The following is a 14,499-nucleotide window of genomic DNA, read 5'->3' as shown; positions in this document are numbered from 1 at the left end:
TGTGCATAAATACACAGTAGTGAATGTGTGAAGATGAAAATTAGTCCACAGAGGATCTGGCCAGAGGTGATTTATTGTACAGTCTAATTGCAGTGGGCAGGAATTGGTTCTAAAATGACAAATATAACAAGTAAATACATTATGTATCAACTAGGTTACAAATTAACCATGCACATTAAATATTAAAGGAAATAGACAGCATTAAATACATCTGTATCAATAACCTAGATAATTAACAAAGACAGGTAAATACACTTACGCTGCTATCTCCAGGAACTTCTCATATACAGTATTTGTTATGTTCCGTGTTCACTCAAACAGCACAATATGGTGAGAAAATAAATAAAAGTGCAAACAGCAACGTCTCCGAACACACACACACAAAAAGACTTTAATTAATCTACATTACCAACTTTATTTCCATCCAATGCAACGATGAACGAAATTAAAGACTGATTGGATCACAGTTGGAAACAGCGCGAGAAGTCACGAACGTGAGGCTGGGGGACCGCCCTCCTTGCCCGTCTACCAGAGGCGGAAAGCATTATGCGTTTGTCGTCGTGTTTAGGCGGAAAAAAAAGCACCATGATCCGTACCGTGTTTTCTCGAAGCCTTCCCAGACTGAGCCGACCGCCTGTCTGTCAATACTCTGCGGGCGCAATCCCCGCACCCAACGCTCAACCGGAGGTACACTTTAACAAGGTAAATTAAGCTACAGCTGGACACAAGTATTGCGTCGGACATGGGCCAATTGCGCAGTTAACAAGTGACCGATAATCCAGGACATAACTGAAACGCTTAAAACAACTTAATGTACCACTGACGATGTCAGTTTTATAAAGTAGGTTTGATAAAGTAGGTTTGATAAAGTAGGTTTGCCAACATTTATCCTGGATCCAGGCTCATTAACGTTCTATTAAACAACTAATGGTGTATGAAGAAGTGCTGGTTAAGAGAGCAACTCGGAGTCTGGACACACACGTCCATTGCACAAGCTTACGTTTTACATCGTGAGGTGAAGGGTGAGGTTATTCTTGTTAAAACGGCGTCAATTATTAACAGTGCGTCCTCTAGATCTGAATCCACGTGAGTCTGTGATGTTTACGCAATCATACTTTGTGATCATGCGACAGAAAAACTTCTGTGTCATAAAGCGTTTATGGCCACGCAGGGTCCTCTATCGACTTCTATTTGTTTTATACAACAGTATATTTTCTTCACTTCATTATTATACACGCCCTTAATTTCATTTATATGGGTGTTTCTGCAACAATCATATGAAAAATATAACCCGTCGGAATTTTGTACACCATTGTAAATATTTAATTGTTTATTTTACTCTAAAAGACATCATAACAAAACAGACATGCTGTAATATATGAAGTGAAAAGTAGGGTAATATTCTCTAACTACTATAGGTTTGTTCAAGATGAGCCAGTCCTTCGTCTCACATTGCATGCTGGTTGTGTCCGACTTGATCCCGACTTGCTCTGACGTCATGCACACTTGGTCAATGGTTCATAGAGTGGCCGTCCTGCAACTCCAAGGTTCACGGTTTGATCCCTTGTCTCCCCATAGTTTGCATTGTCGAGGTGTCCTTGACCAGGCAATTGTTTCCTGGGCGCCTCACGGCATCACAATGCTCCCAAAGGATGGATTAAATGCAGAGAATAAAGGATACTTTCTTCTTCAACTTTTTATCTCCATTTGTAGATTTTATTTTGTCAGATTTGTTGTAGGTCACTACTATTGCTTATCTTGTACTGTCAGCAGTCAATGACTTCATCTCATACAGTGTCATGCTTTTTTATTAATAACCCATAACCCAGTCCAACCTCTCTTAGCTCACACGTTAAAAGAACTCTCTTAAACCTTATCACAGATGGAAAATTGAAGTAATGGCCATTCCAAGACTGCCCTCCTTATATGGCAGGAGGTCCTGTAATTCAACTTTATGTGATTCAACTTTATTGACTCAAAGGGTGAGATTGTGTCACAGTAGCATGTGTATGTTTATTTATGTGTATGTGAAACCTACAGAAAATGTAGAAACCTGTTAACGAGCTATATTATTTCTTATTTGTTTTTATTTCATTAAATAAATGAAGTTTTACTTCAGCAGTAAACAACATGTTTGTTCTGGTACAAATGCAGCCTCTTGTAATGATACACTTTAATGTTTCAGCTCTTTATCAACAACCAGTGGCAGGATGCGACAAGTGGGAAAACCTTCCCTACCATCAACCCAGCGACTGGGGAAGTCATCTGTCAAGTTGCAGAGGCGGACGTGGTAAACACACTGTCTTAACCATTTCCCTATTTTATCCCCTAAAGATATGTTTTCACAGGAGTATTTCAACTTACAAAAGGAATCATATTATATTTCCAGGCAGATGTGGACAAGGCAGTGAAAGCAGCTCGTGATGCCTTCAGGTTGGGGTCACCTTGGAGACGGATGGACGCCTCGCACCGCGGCCTGCTACTCAACCGATTGGCCAATGCGATTGAGAGGGATGCTGCCTACCTTGCTGTGAGTCAAGGTTAAATGTCAAAACAAAAAGAAACCTGTTTTATTAAAAATCCAATAATAGACCGCTACAGATTTTTTAAAAAGGACTATCGGTAGTTATATTTCTACAATATTACCATTGTGTATCCCCTGTGCTGAATTTAGACCGTTGGAACGGAATTAAAATAATGTCAGTCATTCCTGAAGAAACAAATTTGGCTATAGAAGTCAACATAAATTTGCACATAGAGACAGATGGCTTATGATTTTTCATCAGATAGTTTGTGATGAATAAAGAACACGTATTTTTTTTAATATACTAACTATTTTTTTTAGGTGGATTAAATATCGTCTGCAGAACCTTTATATTGCTATTCGACAGCCCTTTACGATGGGGAATTAAAGCTGTTATTGTTCTCACATGTCAGAACTGCAGGTCTAATGCTGTGTTCACACCAAACGCGGTGCGAATATTTGCGTCGCGTCTAACGTGTCAGTTTACTTGCTTGACAATAAAAGGCAAACGCAGCGCAAATACAATCGCGCCACGTCAAAGAGGGCGTGGCTTATTGGCGTCACTTCTCTCAATGAAAAGACCGATCTTCTCCGGTATTGACTACGGAAGAAATAACCACATTCTGCTTTATACTTATTTGTGGAAGTCACAAAAACGTGAGAGCATCAAACACTCCCCTGTTTGGGTTCATAAAACCATCCGTAGCTGCACACAGCTCAGTGAATTTCACCAACTCCAGAAACTGCGTCTGGTGTTATGTTACCGTTTCCGCCATCCACCATAGAAATAACCACTAGTTCTGCTTTATACTTGTTGTGTAAACTCCACATAGTGTGAACATCAAACTCCATGGTGTCTGTGTTCATAACATTATTTGTAGTCTCACAACAGCGTCTGAATGACGGCCGCTATCAGCGATTCTTCTGTGGTCCGTCAGTTTGAATCAGCCACGCCGACGAGCAGAGCTTCTCAACGCTGATTGGCTGACGTGGCTATGACTCACGCGATTTTTTGGCCGAAGTTGGGATATTTAAACCCACGCGAATTCACGCCGCTTCAAACGCTCAACTCGCCCCGTGTCAAACCGGCTGTTCGTCTTTGCATTGACTTTACATAGAATCTAGTCGCGCATCAAATTCGCGCCGCGCTCGGTGTGAACTAAGAATGTTCAACGTGACGTTGGAATAGAACCGTCATGCTCAGTCAAACAGTGACTGAAGGGTTTTTTAAAATATTTTTAATGACTTTTTTTTTATGGGTGATTGTTTTTTGTACTCTTTGTTTATAGTTGTATATAAATTTAGTATCGAGAACCGATACTAAAATATCAAAACACGGACGATGCCTATTTTTTTAGGTATCGTAAGTATCATGAGCGCCGATGCCAACAGCTGGCATTGGCCCTGCTTGTTCTCCAAGCTTTAAACTGCGCTCACGTGTCTGTTGCCTGCGCTCTCTCTCTCTTTCGCCACTAGATCGACAGACAGAAAGCTGTTGTGCTAGCGCCGTGCTAGCTTACGTAAGTACCGCGCTAACGGAAACGCCGCGTGCTGAGGAACTACACGCAGAGCCTACCGAGCTGGCGTGGCTTGTACACAGTGGAGGTGGTGAACATTAGTGGAACTTGAGCAACAGCTATCTCTGGAAAATCGGTGCACACCCAAAAGAAACAGTTGACATTCACTTCTCAAGAGAAAACGGAACGTTTTGAAGCAAATGCAGATGGTTTTGTGCACTGACTGCGCTAGCAGAACGGCGCATCGCTATGGAAGATTTATTTTTGACAGTAAGTGAAAATGAGACGGGAGGACTCACTCCTTAGCTTATTCTAATTCTGTAAAGTAAACTAAAACTTTCAGTGAAGTTTGGTGTAGCAAATGTGTCGGGTGTTTTTCAAATATTTTAATAAAGAAGTTCATGTTTCAAGTTCAAGTAGCTACATGGAATCTTTTTTTTTTATCGTGCTATCAAAATTGGTATCGAGAATTGTGTTATTTTACTGATATTGGCACAGACTACTGAATTTTTGGTAACCTCGACACTCCTAGTGTGAACACAACATAAATTCACCTTGTGTTCCCTCCAAAGATAAAAGAATGCAACAAAACTACATGGCTCCAACACGGAAAAAAAAAGAAGTATCTCTGACCAGGCTGCTACGTCGACTGTCTCTTCCACTGCTTCCTACTAACATTAACAGCACAAAATGTGTATTTTTTAGAGCTGGGCAAATTAACGCGTTAACGCGGCAATCCTTTAACAGCATTAATTATTTGTTCATGAGTTAACAGCATTTTTTTGCATTGGGAGGGCCTAATCACTGCCGCACACAGGTGCTGCACTTTAAATCTCTCACAGATGGCGTAGTTCAGACCTGGGCATCTTGCGTCTCTTCCAGTCCGGTCCCTGTGAGGTCAATCAAAAATGAAAAATAAATAAATAAGATGCCCGTCATAAATGCATTACGACACTGCTTTTACTTTTAAGGCGATTCATGTACGTGCGCGTGCTTCCGTAGCTTCACCGACAGGCGGTGTTGATGACTTGCCGACTTGAGCCTGAAAGCATGTATTATTAACTTGCTGTTGTTTCAGAGCAGAGGTGCCCAATAGGTCGATCGCGACCGGTGAGGTCAATCAAAAATGATGAATAATAAGATGAACGCCATAAATGGAATGCAACGCTTTTACTTTGATTTATGTACGTGCGCGCGCTTCCGTAGCCTCGCCGACCGGCAGCGTTGACTACAACTTTTCTGAACAGTACTTGTTCAGAAAAAAGAAGAAAACAGATTTATATACTATATATGTATGTATGTATGTTAACTTGCTGTTGCTCCAGTCCAGATTGCCTGTTATATTGTTCTGATAACATTACTTTAAAATAAAAGCATGCAATACACAAGTTTTTACTTTTTAATTTGGCACATAACGCGATTAAACGCAGAAAAATCATGCGATTAATCAGTTAAATTTTTTCAACTTTGCTCAGCCCTAGTATTTTTTTATGACATTTGGAACACATCACATGATATTGCACAGCACAAAACTTATATTTTGTTGTTTGTGCAGGAACTGGAGACCCTTGACAATGGGAAGCCATACGCCATCTCCTACACGGTGGATCTGCCCACCGTGGTGAAATGTTTTCGGTAAAGTCACAAAATGCAACAACGATATAACACAGACATTTTACTTTGGCTTTCTCAGTTTAGGCGAACAATATAGTTTCATCCAGCTCTTTGGTGTAAACTCATATGTGAGACATAAAAAGAAGTAGCTATGCTTCCATTGTACTTCTAAATTTTTACTAACCTGTCGCAAACCTGTTGTCTTCAGGTACTACGCAGGCTGGGCTGACAAATGGGAGGGAAAGACCATCCCCATCGACGGAGATTATTTCTGCTACACCAGACACGAACCCATTGGAGTCTGTGGACAGATCATACCGGTGAGGGGCGTTGAGTGGGAAGAGAGAACACGATTTCAAATTCTTTAGCTCTGAAATGAAAAGAAATTAGCAAAAATTCACCTCTGAATGACCACAAATACGCAGAGGGAGAGAGTCTGGCACAAGGGAGAAGCTGTTAGGTTTTAAAAGTTCTCTATCTATTCATTGCCAATGGATTGCCAGATTTAAAATCTGATTCAAATGCATATCAGATCCAACATGCATACGCCTGTTATGTGTTCCCCATACAACTCTGTCGCTGCATCTACCCTTTGGTTGGATGTATATGTAGCATGGTTACCCACATCTGTACAGCTCCGCTATGTTAATGATCCTTAAAAATAAACCCTACGGGATACTAAAACACTGCAGACAGTTGCTTAACATCAACTGCAGTTGTTTCGGGTGACGAATTATTCAAAGATGTGGAATTGGACTATTTTCCTGCTTCAATTGCATGCCCGATTATTGCAGAAGACAAAAATAACACAAGTCCACACTAGAGCACACAAATGGAAGACAAAAAGATTGTGTCTTATTAAATCAAAACCAGAAGATCTGGGAAACCGTCTGGTTCACAGGCAAAGATAAGTGGGTGTGTATAAGTGTTGTGTTGTGAAACACATTTTAAGCCTTTATGTTTCGTTTTATGCACACTGTCACTTTGACAAATCAAAGCAGAGGCCAGTGTTTTTTGGAATTTTTGCAGTTCTTTCAAGTCATACTTTAATTGTCCAACTTTCCCAGAGTCAGAAAGTATTTAGGACAGATCTTTTGGATGTATTTTCTGTAGTCTGAAGTTATGTCAAACAGAATTATGAAGCTATCTTCCATGTTGTGAAATAATCTACCTTGAATATGAGCTTGCATTTATATGATTGGAGGGTGCAGCAAAAGTAAAGACTGGTTAAACTTTTTTGCCGAATCACCCTGAATTGTTTTGCTTAAGCCCTCTGTTTTGGCTTTACCACTGCTTCGGACTGGCTTTTTTCTCCATGCAGGTTCAAATTGACCTTTTACGTAAATCGGAAAGCAAGTCAGAAAGCTGAAATTATTCAGTGTGCATGCACAGCTGCACATTTAACACAAATGTAGTTTTAATGTCAGTATTTTTTGTGAAGTTGTAAGTTATTTTTTGTGAAGTTGTAAGTTTTTTACTCCTTATGTTTCTCTCTCCTTCTCTCCCTGCAGTGGAACTTCCCTCTGTTGATGCAGGCTTGGAAAATTGCCCCTGCCCTGGCAACCGGTAACACTGTGGTGATGAAAGTGGCAGAGCAGACGCCACTCACAGCACTCTATGTGTCCAGCCTGATTAAAGAGGTATGGTGTTTCTTTTTCCCCTCAGAGATATTACCAGAAATATTTAGGATCATAAATATCATATAAAGGAACATTAAGACCATCTTTTCTCTTACAAATATGTAGAGGCTCAAACCTTAACCAATTTAAAATATTAGAGCGACTAGGTGGGCGAACGGGAGAACATGTTTGGATGTGTGTTCTGCCACAAATAAATCCAATATCCAAGTCGATGGGTATCTTTGATCCATTCATCTCGTGATAAACACTAGCAAGTTGACATGAGCACGGTAAAAAACTATTTTGCTTCCCATCCACACACAAGTGTACCATCAGCTGGCACTTTCTTTTCTGCCCTCTTCAAGTGAATGTGCCACCCTGTGTTCAAATAAAGGAACTACATTCACCCAGTGCTTCCCTCAAATAATAAACCCCATTTTGGCTCAAACAAAATATATAATTCCTGTGTAACCATTCAGCTGGTAAAATAACTTTAATCAAAGTAACAAATTCTGTAATCTTTCAAACTGTTGTGTTGTGTGTCCCCAACATCAGAAATGTCTGACGTAGGCAGTGGTTGCACTTAAGTGACCTGCCTGATTGGAGAGTGATTGGATGTATTTCATGGTCAAAGGAGCAGCAGTATAACGTTGGTTAAAAATATTTAATTTGTTATAAATTGTTCCCAATAAAAGTCCCCCGTTATGTGTTCTGCCTACTTGTCCTCCCTGCAGTAGTAATAGACTTTTTTTAATTAAATAGCCGTTGAAAAAGCTCCACTAATTCGTTGAACAAATCTTTCTATAAATGATATATATATATATTATATATATCATATATATTATATATATCATATATATTATATATATATTCATATATATATCATATATATCATATATATTATATATATCATATATATTATATATATATTCATATATATATATATATATCATATATCATATATATATATATTCATATATATATATATATATATATATATATATCATATATATATATCATATATATCATATATATATATCATATATATATATATATATATCATATATATATATATCATATATCATAGATCTATATATATATAATATATATATATATATCATAGATCTATATCATATATATATATATCATAGATCTATATCATATATATATCATATATATGTGTATATATATGTATGTATATATGTATGTATATATGTATATGTATGTATATATGTATGTATATATGTATGTATATATGTATATATGTATATATATATGTGTATGTATGTATGTATGTATGTATATATATATGTATTTATATATGTATATATATATGTGTATGTATGTATGTATGTATGTATATATATATGTATTTATATATGTATATATATATGTGTATGTATGTATGTATATATATATATGTGTATGTATATATGTATATATATATATATATATATATATATATATATATATATATATAGATAGATAGATAGATAGATAGATAGATAGATAGATAGATAGATATGAGAGATATATATATATATATAGATAGGCTATCTGTCTGCCACTGTCTGTCCAGAATGCTTTCATGTGTGCATGAACTTTTGGTACCTGCTCTTTGCCTTGCAGGCTTTTGTTCAGTATGTTGAGATGATGAGTAAGATCGACTAGAAATGAAGAGGTTCTAAAACTGGTCAATTTTTGACCTCAGGAAAAAAAATGCTTCAGCACGGAGTTGTGACTGAGCAGCGACCTCAGAGTGAGAGAGTAGGTTCGTATTAAGCTTCAACATCAGACATTTTTCCCAGGCACATTACTCCTGCGACTTCAGTGAGGCTCTGTGTTATAAAGTCTTGTCTGTCACGCAGTGAGTTAAGCCACATCGTAGCTGCTCGAGTGGCATTTTCGTATGTTTTCTTCTAACAACAAAACTATCATTGTTGAGCTAACAGGCTAGCTGCCAATTGCTTGACTTTCTCTCCATTTTATTTTTAGAACTGGCTGCGATAAAATTGGGCCAGTAAAAATAGGCCGTAGTTTCGTCACCCGTGCTTTACATACAGTCACACAAAAATTACCTCTTTTAAATGTACCGAATTATAACCATTTCTCAAGCTTTTGTTGACTTGGTTCTGTTTCCAGGTGGGTTTTCCTGAAGGTGTTGTGAATATCTTGTCAGGCATGGGACCATCAGCTGGCGCTGCCATTGCAGGGCACATGGATGTTGACAAGTTGGCCTTCACTGGTTCCACAGAAGTAAGACAATTCTCAGTTTTTTAACCTTTAGTCATTGTTCGAGTGTGCAAAATAGCCCATGGCATAGAAAGTTGAGTTAAAGTTTATTTGCTTGCTTGCTATTATCAATTTAAACAATTTTATTGTGTATCACCATATCTTGATTTAGGATTTAGTCCCGCTATGATTCTATTGAACTGGCTTTCCTCGTGGCCTACCTGCACTATTGAGCCACCAAACTGTTTCCTCTAATAGGAAGGGACGATAAACCGCTTTACACAGTGCAACCCAAATGATTACTTACACAACACATAACTGGATTGCGTTTCCTGGTCAATGGCCTTGGCCCGGTGTTTACCTCTGTATCTCGGCAACCTGGAAGTCATCTCTTTCCATTAAACGGGAGTCCCCATTAAGTAGATAGCTACACTCTTATTCCAGAGTATATGCAATTTATTTCAACAAGAGTTCTTATACATACAATACTTTTACTGCAACTTCCTTTCTTTGGAGGTCAGCCCCCCAAGATTTAAAAGACAGTCAAAAAGTAACATATGTTTAAAAGGTAATAAGGTTATAACACCGTGCCCCAAATCTCTTATTCCTTGGGAGTCAGCCCCTCAGTACTAAAAGACTCAGTTAACTCACAGCGTGAGAAAGTCTCTATTTCATTGCTCAAATAGAGTGGTTCAATCTCAGGGACAGGGTCCGAGAAGGAACTGAAGAAGTGTGCAGTTATCTCGATGTGCGAGGGAGGATCTATGTGCGAGTGACAGTCGACGGTGATTTACGATATCATCTGACCTTGGTCACACGCTTAATGCGTGTTTGTAGATACAGCTTCAAAAACTTCCAGAAAGGGACAGATGTGAACAGATGTCAGACCTTTCATTAGTGTGAGTAATTGGTTTCTTTGGTTCAACACGCTCTGACATCAGTCAGACGCTCAATACTGTCTTTTTAGTTACAGTTATTAAAAATACAAAATAACAGTTAATAAGCAGCAGGATATATTTTGCCATGACCATATTTAGAACTGTCTTTCGTATACTATAGGAATCCATCTACTATGCCCATATTTAGACTTGCCTTTTAAAAAACAGAAATGTACTACAGTGTATTAATGCAGCGTGATAGAAGACATTTTCACTCATAAAAACAGGAATGTGCTAAAGCAGTGGTTCTCAACTGGTGTTTCGCGACCCACTAGTGGGCCGCAGACCCGTTTTTATTGGGTCGCAGTATTAATGCAGCGTGATAGAAGACATTTTCACTCATAAAAACAGGAATGTGCTAAAGCAGTGGTTCTCAACTGGTGTTTCGCGACCCACTAGTGGGCCGCAGACCCGTTTTTATTGGGTCGCAGGCTTTTGCTTTGAAAAAAAAAAAATTGAAAGAAAAAAAAATATATATACAGAGATATATTTTTTTTTTAATACTGTGATTTTATTTTGAAGGGACTTTTTATGCAGCGCAGTGTCATTTTTTTTTTTACAGGCTTGTTCCGTCATGTTTTCAGCAGATTGGGTCATACCAGGGGGAGCGGCCGGCTCACCTGCATCACTAGCCGGCCCTCCCTCTGAAATTGCCAGTCCGACCACTTTCTGTGCTTCATAGAACACGTTAAATTAACTCGAAAACGCAAAGTTTAGAAATCACTGAGAGAGTGTTATACTACTCCTCGTGATCTGTATTCAAACTCATGGTTTCCACACCCAGCATGCAACACTACTGATCGCGATCTGTATTCACACTCATGGTTTGGATGTTTCTTGCAGGTTTTCAGAGCTTTTGGGCAATTTTAGGCCATTTGCCTTGGTTTTAATCCAGAACACCGGCACTCCGGCAGACTTGAAACGTACATTTAAGTTTCATTTTTAGGGCAACGTTCTCACGTAGCCTCGGACATGTGTCAAGAGTAAGAGGCTCAGTCGCACAGACAGATGTAGCCAGTAATTTTTCAAAATAAAACTGGCCTTGTTTTTTTTTTTTAATTCTTTCTGTGCGGCCCGATACCAAGGGGACGTTGTGTCACTCGCTCACAGACTAAGACGATTTTGAGAGTGATTCAACAGCATGGTACCAAAATGTAAATCCTTTAAAGGAGTATGCTGATATTGTTTTTTATTACCATGTGACTATTATGCACCTGGACCGCTAGTTTAGGTTCTGTTACTTATCTTGTTGTTTTGTTATGCACCTTCAACACCCCTGCACACACACACACCCACACACCCACGCACACACACCCACAATCGGTGTGACCCACACAAAAGGTCGTGGCTTGTCATTAATAGGGATGTGTATCGTTTAGGTTTTTTCCGATACCGGTGCTAAACCGATACTTTTTTATTGCCAAGGCCATTTAAAAAAAATAATTGAACAATATATTAACTGTTTAAAGTATACTATGAATATGAATACATACAAAACACTTCAAAATACAGCTTCAAACTTTTTAAATTCAAACTATAAACAATATATATGTATTTATTTATTTTAAAAAAAGAACAGACCAGCTTAAGGTGGCCTGATAGGGAGCGTTTGCAACAGAACTCCACTCAGAAACGGTTGGATTCTACAAACTCTGCTGTTTTACTGGACAACAAGTCATCATTAATATCAACTGGAGAGTTTTACTGGACTACACCACTGTTCCAACAATCATAGGACAGCAAAATCTCCTGCACTCTTGTTGTCTCCCCAGCGATCACTCTGTGAGTGCGCTGTGTGTGCGCGCGCTGGTAGCCCCACCCCTTTGAGCCCCGCTGCATGTGTAACGGACTTGTTCAGGACACAGAAGAAGTCGGCTCCGTTAAATTTTTCCAGTACTTGTTTATTTTTCTGCAGAAGACAACACACATACATTTCCTTCTAGTCTGTCTCCGCACATGAACCTCCTTCAACGGTAACTCACTTTTGTCCAAGTAAGACGGAACTACCGTAAAATAACGAAAGAGAACACATACCTGCAGAAGACAACACGCATACATTTCCTTCCAGTCTGTCTCCGCACATGAACCTCCTAAACACACAAAACAACGTATACAGGGAAAATATATGACAAGGCGGCCGGATATAGGCAGTACAACTGGCCAAATAAAAACACCCACAAAACACGCACTTCTACCGCCCAAACTATCAACACGACAGATGGGCACCGCGAGCGCATCAGCCACCATCACCGTGTCCAACAAACGGTCACATTTCAGAAGAATAAAACAAAACATTGCGACGTATTCTCCACGCGTCTTACCTTCAACGATAACTCACCTTTGTGCACGGAACTACGGAAGCCAAGGAGGTGCAGAAAAGGCAAAACGCAACCTCCGCAGGAAACACTCAACTTTTGAAAATAAAATGCATACACACTCAACAAGATTGTTGAATAACAAACAAAAATAAAACACATTGAAGATAGGAAATGACAGTGTGTTTTTAACTCCGTTACACATGCAGCAACATGAGAGGAAGCGGAGCAGTCACTGCGCCCTGATCCGCACTGTTTTAAAGTATCGATACAAAAAATATGCTAAATCCTATCGTTTTTAACGCATGGGTACCGCACTACCTTTTTTTGTATCGGTATACCGTGCAACTTTACAGAGTAGTGTAAAAAAATAAGTATTTAAATCGGCTCAGGCACCGAAAGGAAGCACCGAAAGGACGCACCGAAATCCGCGTTGTGTTTCGGTCGGGTAGGTACCGGACGTCTTGTAACTGGTGCCATATTAGCACCGGTTCTCGGTACCCAACCCTAGTCATTAATGATGATGGTGGGTCCCGGAGCCAGACCAGTTGAGAACCACTGTGCTAAAGCATTTTAATGCAGCGTGATAGAAAACATTTTACTCATAACTTTCATAGTTATATTCAATATAGAAGAATGAAAAATGAAAACAACTTTAGAAAAGAAAATAACTTGTTTACGTAAGCCAACAGAAATATGATAAATTATTGTATTAAATTATCGCCCAATGCGTAGCAGGTCTGTCCAAATTTGTTACAGAAACATAGGCTGTAGGTTGAAACCTAATTTTATTTTATCTCACCTTAAACCTTCTTCTACAGAGAAATTGACTAGAAAGTGGTATACAGTTTGTTGGGTATTTATGAAAGTGTCATAAAATAAAAGCCTTCCATGATTTGCACAGACTTGTTGAAATGAAAAAAAGGCCAGCTGATTTCAGATCAGTCTGAGATTTAAAAAAAAAATACTGTTCTGGATCAAGAAGCTATAACGGCTCTTCATTTGAACCGCCACTTGCTTTTAACCATTACTTCTATGTCAACTCAGCTGTTGTAGTTTTTGTAGCATTAACTTCTCCACCAATGAAATAATTTTAGCTGAAGCCAAGATGTCACCACCTTTTTCTCTCCTCATCTGTGTCCATCAGGTCGGTCATCTGATCCAGCAGGCGTCAGGCAGCAGTAACCTAAAGAAAGTCACGCTGGAGTTGGGAGGAAAGAGCCCTAACATCATCCTTTCTGACGCCAACAGTGTGTTTTCCGTAAACCACTATGTTTGTATGCTAGTTACAGTTAAGCGTTACTGTGACTGATCCTCATTATCTGGAGAGGTTGGAAGAAGATATATGAGCTTATTAACTGCTAACGCAAATGTTAACACATCATTAACTAGCGTTAGCAGTTCATTGCTGCGGTAGCTGCTAAAGGTATACAGAATGTCACTGGAGTACACTTCTACATAAAGAAAAGTAAGAAATGAAACCAGGGTTTGCCATCTGCTATCAATTGTTCTTAAAAAGAGGACAAATCCTGAAATGCATTACAAGCCACAGATTGATATAAAAGTGGAAAAGTATTTTTAGTATTGTTTACTTTTCAAGAAGATTTCATGGTGAACGGGTTGTCTTTGTCATTTCCTCGTTCAGTGGAAGACGCAGTGGAGCAGGCGCACTTTGGTCTTTTTTTCAACCAAGGCCAGTGTTGCTGTGCTGGCTCACGAACATTTGTCCAAGCGGACATC

General features: G+C 39.0%; 1 protein-coding gene across 1 annotated transcript in view; it reads left to right on the top strand.

The window, feature by feature from the left end:
• The first annotated feature begins 514 nt into the window (after positions 1–514).
• Positions 515–14,499, top strand: part of LOC137781087 (aldehyde dehydrogenase, mitochondrial-like) — a 16,923-nt gene continuing 2,938 nt past the window's right edge. The window contains exons 1-9 of the mRNA XM_068569644.1: positions 515–702; positions 2,186–2,290; positions 2,390–2,530; positions 5,597–5,676; positions 5,864–5,975; positions 7,167–7,295; positions 9,417–9,530; positions 13,907–14,009; positions 14,405–14,499. The exon at positions 14,405–14,499 is cut by the window's right edge and continues 90 nt beyond it. Coding sequence (XP_068425745.1) covers positions 547–702; positions 2,186–2,290; positions 2,390–2,530; positions 5,597–5,676; positions 5,864–5,975; positions 7,167–7,295; positions 9,417–9,530; positions 13,907–14,009; positions 14,405–14,499 — 1,035 coding nt within the window. The 5' untranslated portion in view covers positions 515–546. The remainder of the gene's footprint in view (positions 703–2,185; positions 2,291–2,389; positions 2,531–5,596; positions 5,677–5,863; positions 5,976–7,166; positions 7,296–9,416; positions 9,531–13,906; positions 14,010–14,404) is intronic.

Source organism: Clinocottus analis, unplaced genomic scaffold (genome assembly GCF_023055335.1).
Source record: "Clinocottus analis isolate CAN_PGR_092001 unplaced genomic scaffold, fCliAna1.0.p SCAF_9, whole genome shotgun sequence".
NCBI lineage: Eukaryota > Metazoa > Chordata > Actinopteri > Perciformes > Cottidae > Clinocottus > Clinocottus analis.
This window is presented reverse-complemented; position numbering and strand designations above follow the sequence as displayed.